A 7,700-nucleotide genomic window follows, 5' to 3' on the forward strand; every position below is an offset into this window, starting at 1 on the left:
TTATCACATAGATTACATGAGGCTCTTTCTGATTTTCAAGGTCAACCAGATCCTGTTAAAGGCTTCTACCGATCCTATCTGCCTCTGGAAGATTTTGGATTGATTTTACTCCCCTGGGCCCTCGTAGGTCCGGTGCAAGCATCTTACAGACCTGGCCCTGACTGTACAAGCAAGCCTGCATGCTGTGCAGGCGATCTAAACTCCTCTCCAAAGCCTAATGCGCAAACCTCCACCAATTACCCTAATGCCTTGGCCTAGGATGCTTGAGCGTGTGCGCCTGATATGTCCGTCCAGGGTGTGAAACAGGATAATACCACTAAGCTGCTTCAACGGCTAAGATGTGTACATGTGCTATTATAATAATGATGGTAAAAACAATGTCAAAAGTGGATGGAAGTTGTTAGTGTCGAAGGATAATGTAATGCAAGCGGATTGGTCTGGTGAAATATCTGAAGAGGATGACGAGGAACAACTACTATGGTGCAGTATTTGAAAGGCAACTGTTCCAAATAAGATACGTGTATATAGTTGGCGGTTGTGCCATGAAATTCTCCCTATGTATGCAATGTTGAAGAAAAGAAAGCTCAAAGAAGATGCAACATGTCCAAGGTGTGGCTTGAGGGAAGAAACGGAGGTGCATCTTGTGCTTGAATGTCCACATGTGATGATAGTATGGAAGGAGGATAGTCTGGAAGTGGTTAGGAAAGAGTAACAGTGGCACAATATCAAAGAATGGATGCAAAAGATGGTCATAAAGATGGGTTCTTAAAACTATCGAAAGAACTCTCATCCTTGCTTGGGCTGTACGGAGCAGCAGAAACGTAGTAGTGAATAATGTGCATAGAACGGGTCATGCAACAAGGTTTGCAAGTTCCTACCTGAAGGAATACCAGCGTGCACAAGAACAACATGTTGAGCTGGAAAGGAAAAATCAGGGTAGTTGGCAAGCACCAGAGAGGAATACCATCAAGATCAATTTTGATGGTGCTTTGGACTGCGTCAATGGGAAAGGACGGATGGGAGCAATAGCTAGGAATAGTATGAGGGAACTAATGAGGGCAATTTGTGAGCCTATTGTTGCGTGTAGGGATCCTGCATCAATAGAAGCCTTGGCTGTACTAATGGCAGTGAGATGGGGGGTGGAGATGGGTTTCCCAAAAGTGGAGATCGAAAGGGATACTCTATTGATTGTCAAACAAATTTTACAGAAGGAAAGAAGTCTATCTCCAGTGGGGCATATTATTGATGACATGAAACTCCTATTGAGGAACTATGCTGAATGGCAATGTAGCTTCGTTAGATGCGAAATGAATAGTTTGCCCATCGTTTGTCAAAGTTAGCTTCATAAGCTAGTGGTACTACTCAATGGGTGGATGCCTATCCTACTGATATATTTGTACTTACTGAGAAAGACAAGCTAGCACAAGAGTAATGAATGCTTTATTTCCAGATTCAAAAAATAAAAAAGAACCTGCTATTCTCTCTGCTGTTCTCTTTATGCATGTATATTTTTGTTTTTACGTACAAGACGATTAAAAGTTTTACAAATAATATTTAAATTAAATCTTAATAGAACAAAATCAGTTAAATATAATTAATATAAACCAATTTTAAAGAATTTTAGTTCTAATATTATTTTTTTAAATGAATTCAAATGCAATATGATTGGTATAGGTGAATTTTCTTGTATTCAATTCTTCAAAAGTAAGTTGCTCAAAAAATATAGATTTTAGTGCAATTATAAATTGTAAACATTTATAATGTATTTTATTACTTAGATTAACAATGTAGCATGTGAGTACATAAGATTTTTTACTAATATTTTTTATATTTAATTTTGTGTTGTATTTGTCAATATATAGTTTTTATCATTTCTAATAGTAACAAGATATTATCCTTTTTTTAGATAAATAAAATACATCATTTATCAAAAAATAAATTTTAAATAGAATTAATTCATGATACAAACAATATTTTTTTTCATTATCAAATAAATAAAAAAAAAACAATAAAACTAGCATTTATGTTTAACTTGTTTGGACATAAAGAACAATTTAATCCATCTCTATTATTGGGATTCTTATATCTATATTTAAAATTTAGGTATAATATTGAAAAAGAGAAATATATATAATATTGATGATACAATATAAAATCATATAATTATAAAAATTTTATAAATTCTAATACTACCTAATTATGAAATTAATCATGCAAAAGCAAAGATGTAAAAAACCTAGTAAGTGTATAAATTTTGAAAAACTTCTAAAAAAAATTTAATATATTTTTAGTTAAGTATTTCACAAAAAATTTTGATAAAATTTTTTATCATTAGATAAATATTAATCAAATTTAAATTATAAATAATATTTTTAATTTTTTATATATTATTTATTTTCTTATTAAATTTTATCAATTTAATCATTTTCAAATTTTGTTAATATTTTTATTGCATAATTTTTATTAAAAAAGTTTACCTCTTTACGGGGAAAAAGAAAGGACAAAAAAACAAAAATCCACTTATGTTTTTCCTTTTTCTTTTTCACGTTTTCAAATGTGGAAAAGAAGGGGAATAAAAACTAGAAAAAGCAATTAACTGCCAATTCTAAATCTTTTATTTTGTGAATCCGTTTTGACCAACCAATACCATGTAAGTGTATGCAAAAGTCATCTTTAGACTTCACTAAAAATGACAATTAAAATTTTTTTTTCCTTCCACCAATCATTACAAAATAACTTGAAACATTTCCTATTTGACCAAAATCATTATTTTTATCTTCCAATCTATATTTAAACAATTCACCATTTGTATAATTCATACTTAATTTTATTCTTAGTTTTATTTTTCTTTTGTTTAAAGAAAAAGTTTTAATAGAAAATATTGTACGGCTTCTAAAGAAAATTTTTAAAATCTGAATCTTTTATAATTGTAACAAAATTCATAATTTTACCACTACATGAGAACATTAGATGCAAATTATTATTATTACTCATTTTAATTAAATAAAATGATTTTATTTTTTTTAATTTGTACCCATCACATAATATTGGAACGAAAATTGGTAAAATTAAATACAAATTCCAACAAAATAAAAAATAAAAAACATAAAGATTAGAAATATTCCTTTTAAGATTATTTCAAAACCCTTTTACAAAATTATTTTATTAAGTATCTAGAAAGTTCAAAACAAGCCAATACCATAAAGAAAAATGAAAAAAATTTTCATGTAAAAGCAAGTAAGCAAAGCAACTAACCAATGCCGTGTTGAGCTCAGCATTTGCCGTTTGCCCCATCAATTTTTCCGTGTCCAGTACTACACGCCAATCACCAAAAAAGGAAAAAAAAAAAACAAACCTAATTTATGTGGGCCAACACCTACACCGACGACTTTTTCCCATTTAATTTACAGTCTTAAATTAATTAATTAATAAAATTTTTAATTTTAAAAAATGAATCAAACTTATAAAGGAAAAAAGCATTAAATTTTCACGTTTCCACAACCGAAAAAGGCTTCATATGTTTTCCATGAAATCAGCCAATCATAATTTCACAGCTTTTATGTTGTTTCCAAGACGTTTTTAAAAAATAAAAAATAATAGATTTTTAGAATTCATTTTTTATATTATAATATAATTTTTTTAATTTCAAAAATATAATTAAAAAATATCACTTTTTTAATTTTTTATTTTTTTCATATATATAAGTATGTGTCGTCTTACTTATGTAATTTAAAAAATATCAGTGATGAAATAATAATTTTTTATATAAAATAAACATAAATCCAAAAATTAAAAAAATCACAAAAACAAAAAAGAACTAATTACCATTTCCATTAAGAAAACAATGCAAAGTAAGTACTAATAATATCCACAATTAACACTACCAGATTAAATCTACTATTATTCATTAACGTTCCTAAACTAAACAAATTCAGTTACCTAAAAAGAAAAACCCTAACACTTACCTGGTATTTTGGAAACTTGTTCTTCATGCATTGTTCATCATCTTCTTAAACTCTTCGAAATTAACGTTCCCGTCGCCATCTTTATCAACTTGACTGATCATTCTTCGACAATCACTCAACGAACACTTCTCTCCCAACCTTTTCAACACGGCATGCAATTCGTTTGCCGAAATCAAACCATTCTTGTCCAAATCGTACATGTCGAACGCATCTTTCAGTTCTTTGTTCCCACACTCGGTTTCGTCGCCATTGATGTTTGTTCCGTGGAAAGCAATGAACTCGTCTAGATCTACATAGCCATTTCCATCTTTGTCCATCTCCGACATTATCCGATCAACTTCTTCGGAAGAAGGTGTGGAGCTTAAGGCACTTAGGATCGATTTCAGTTCGTCGCGAGAGATTTTCCCGTCGCCGTTTTTGTCGAATTTGTTGAACACTTTCTTCATATCTTCCATTGAACCTGAGGAACCCGCCATTGAAGAGAAAAAACAAAAACAGAGAACAAATTTAGAGTTTTATGTTTCTCCCATTTTGGAGGCGTATTTATAGGGAAAGTGTGAAGAAGTCTATTAACACGGTTTTTTTCCGCGTGAAGGCAGGACTAGGATGTGGACAGGTGTACGGTAGTTTTGGGTAAGCAACCAGCAGAAAAGTGACATATTTTTATTTAATGCAGGAATTAGTGCTAAGCTTGGAAAATCGTGTGACTTTGGGAGGAAAGATTTGGAAGTCAATATTTACTCGTTTGTTTATGATTGCGACTCTTACCTGCAACGCGGGTTCTTGAATTATATTTTTAATTTGACAGAATTAAAATTAATTTGCATAAATAAGTAAATATTATTTATTTTGAAATTATTCTTAATAAATGCATAAAATTTTTAAACTTCATTATCATTATTAAAATATGTTTAAATTTAAATTTAAAATTATTTGATTTATATAATTATATTAAAAAAATAAATTTAGAGTTTAAATTTTAATATTTATAATTTTTTATACCAAAAATTTTACATATATCATTAATTATTATATTTGTTATTTTAAATATATATATTAATGAGTGTGTGATAATTTTTTAATTTTATTTTGAAATTTAAAAATGTCATTGAAAGTTAATTAAAATATTTTTTAATTTTTTTTAAAAACATTTATTTTTTGTTTGCATATGTAATTAAGAAAATTTTTGAAATTCGAATATTAAAGATGACAACCACTCTGACAGGATTCTTTTTCTTAACCTATAAAAATGTTAGGGTGGATTTAGAATTTCGATTTTAACTTAATTTGACCTTCTTTTTTTTTGTTTTACGATATATCTTGATTTATTGGGTTGATAAATGAGTTGGTAAATGGTAATTAAGAAGGATTTATGTAATTTAATAATGCATCACGATTTTTATGTGATCATAAGAAATATTTAAATAAATAATTTGTCTTTAATGTTTGCTATTTAAGTTCTTCCATGCCACAAAGATCACAATATCAAATCCAATGAATTAAGGAATTCTATAAGATAATTACAATTGGCTGTTTCAAAAAAAAAAAAAAGATAATTACAATTGGCTAAGCAATAAATGGTATTGACTCAACATTTCTTCAATAGAACATTTCAATAGTTTTAACTTGAGTTTTCATCTTAAACATTTTGGATTTTAGAGTAAAATTTATCGGTAGTCCACAGCTTTCTATAAAAATGTATCATTTTCATTCACGATTCAAAAAATTTAAATTTACCAATCGTAATTTTTAAAAAAATTACTCCATCCTTTTGTTAGCTATTTGCAGTTAGACAATTAACAAAATTATTCATGCGGGTGTCATCTGTTAATTCGTGTGGCTTAATGCAAACATGATTCACGAAATGTGTGATATCAGTGTATCACAAAATTTTGACCAAGAAATAAGTTAGCCACACCTTAGCCACACATTTTAGATAGGATTTTTCCTGCCCACGCTTACACGTCTTCATCAAGCCACGTAAGACAACAGGTAAGCTTCGTGTAAACATTTCTATTAATTTGATGCAGATTCGGTGATTTGTCTATTAATATTATGTAAAATATTAAAATTTATATATTTATAATATATTTTATATAAAAATTATATTTTATAATTTATATTAATATAAAAATATAATTTTTTTTAAATTTATAAATAATTATTATAAAAATTTTAAATTATATCATATTTATATTTATTTATTTTATCATATTTTAAATTATTAGATTTAATTTGATTATTAACTAACAGAATGATAGATAATGAAAGTTTTTAAACCATCATTTGATGATAAAACATAAATTATTTTAAGAAAGCATGTAAGATATAGGTTTCATCTCAATCATTCTTTTCTCTTAAATATTATAAACCAAAAAAATTATTTAAGACACGGATGCAAATAATACATTTATTTAATTATTAATGAATTTTAATATAAATGATGTAAAATTTATGAGACAAAAAAGATTGTATCTCGAAATCTTTATATAAAAAACATTTTGATAGTCGATATTAAAATCATACAAAATGTATACTACAATATTGATGTTTCATCTAAACACTTTTTAGGTGGCATTTTATTGGAAGAAATCTACATATATTTTCGTAAAATTTTATTGTTGTGTAGTTGATTTCAACGTTTGATTTAAAGTAATTTGATTTCGAAAAAAATTAATAGATTCTTAATAGTACTTAAAGTCTCAAAATAAAAAATTTACTTCTTTTTATGATATTATAAAATTTCAAAAGGGAAAGTAGCTTTATTTCTAAATTTGACCTATTTAAAAAATTACAAAATAGTTGTTATTATTTTAAAAAGTATATCTAAAAATGAATGTAAGTCGGTTGCAGATTTCTATTAGTAAAAAAATTAGTTCATATATGATATTTGGCATGAAAAACACCTTCAATAAATTATCATTTAAATAAATTTTGGATTCTTTAAATAATGATTATTTAAGGCATTTTTCTTCTAAAAAAAGCCTTAAATTTTGATCATTTAAGGCATTATCTTTTAAATGCATTCGATAATAATTACTTAAAGTATTTTTAGTCAAAAATATCTTGAATAATCTCATTTAATTTTTTTAAAAAATTATTGAAGGTATTTTTGATCAAAAATATATTAAATAATCTTTTCATTAAAATTGAAAGGGATTATTCAATACATTTTTAGCAAAAAAATGCTTTAAATAACCCATTTAATTTTTTTTGTAAATGATTATTCAAAACGTTTTTTGTCAAAAAAACGCATTAAATAATTCTTTTATAAAATTAAAATAGATTATTCAATGCATTTTTGACTAGAAATATTTTGAATAATCTTATTTAATTTTTTTTAAAGGATTATTGAATTATCCAAAAAAAAGAAGAAGATTATTTAAAGCGTTTTTTACTAAAAACGTTTTGAATAATCCTCCTTAATTTTTATTAAGTGATTATTTAAAGCATTTTATGATAAAAAACTTAGAATAATCCTCAACAAAATTAAAAAGGATAATTTAAAGTATTTTAAGTTAGAAATATTTTTAATAATCCTTTTTAATTTTTATAAAAAATTATTCAATATATTTTTTATTAGATAACATCTTGAATAATCTTATTTAATTAATTTAATAAAATTATTTAAGTTATCATCATATATACTAACGAAATTATAATAATTATTTAAAATTTAATATATATTTATTCCAACTAAATAAATAAATCTAAATATAAAATATTTTAAAAATA

The 7,700-nt window shown here is 26.2% G+C and overlaps 2 protein-coding genes across 3 annotated transcripts; one reads left to right on the forward strand and one right to left on the reverse strand.

Annotated features, from left to right (window-relative positions):
* Positions 1-346: 346 nt before the first annotated feature.
* On the forward strand, positions 347-1,340 carry LOC149512209 (uncharacterized). Its single transcript, XM_089752213.1, has 3 exons — positions 347-480; positions 529-708; positions 815-1,340. Exons 1-3 carry the CDS (start codon positions 347-349, stop codon positions 1,338-1,340), a joined length of 840 nt encoding a protein of 279 aa, XP_089608339.1.
* A 1,759-nt stretch (positions 1,341-3,099) lies between these two features.
* LOC111313586 (putative calcium-binding protein CML23) lies at positions 3,100-4,592 on the reverse strand. Of its 2 annotated transcripts, none has more exons than XM_089752646.1 (2): positions 3,966-4,592; positions 3,100-3,376 (listed from the first exon to the last, which is right to left on the reverse strand). In XM_089752646.1, exon 1 carries the CDS (start codon positions 4,439-4,441, stop codon positions 3,989-3,991), a length of 453 nt encoding a protein of 150 aa, XP_089608772.1. In that variant the 5' UTR covers positions 4,442-4,592; the 3' UTR covers positions 3,100-3,376; positions 3,966-3,988. The 2 variants fall into 2 exon arrangements, with proteins under 2 accessions (XP_089608772.1, XP_022769996.2); XM_022914261.2 differs by having other exon boundaries at positions 3,100-3,314; positions 3,966-4,591.
* Positions 4,593-7,700: the final 3,108 nt, after the last annotated feature.

Source organism: Durio zibethinus, chromosome 23 (genome assembly GCF_047325235.1).
Source record: "Durio zibethinus cultivar Kanyao isolate XHJ-2024 chromosome 23, ASM4732523v1, whole genome shotgun sequence".
Lineage (NCBI taxonomy): Eukaryota > Viridiplantae > Streptophyta > Magnoliopsida > Malvales > Malvaceae > Durio > Durio zibethinus.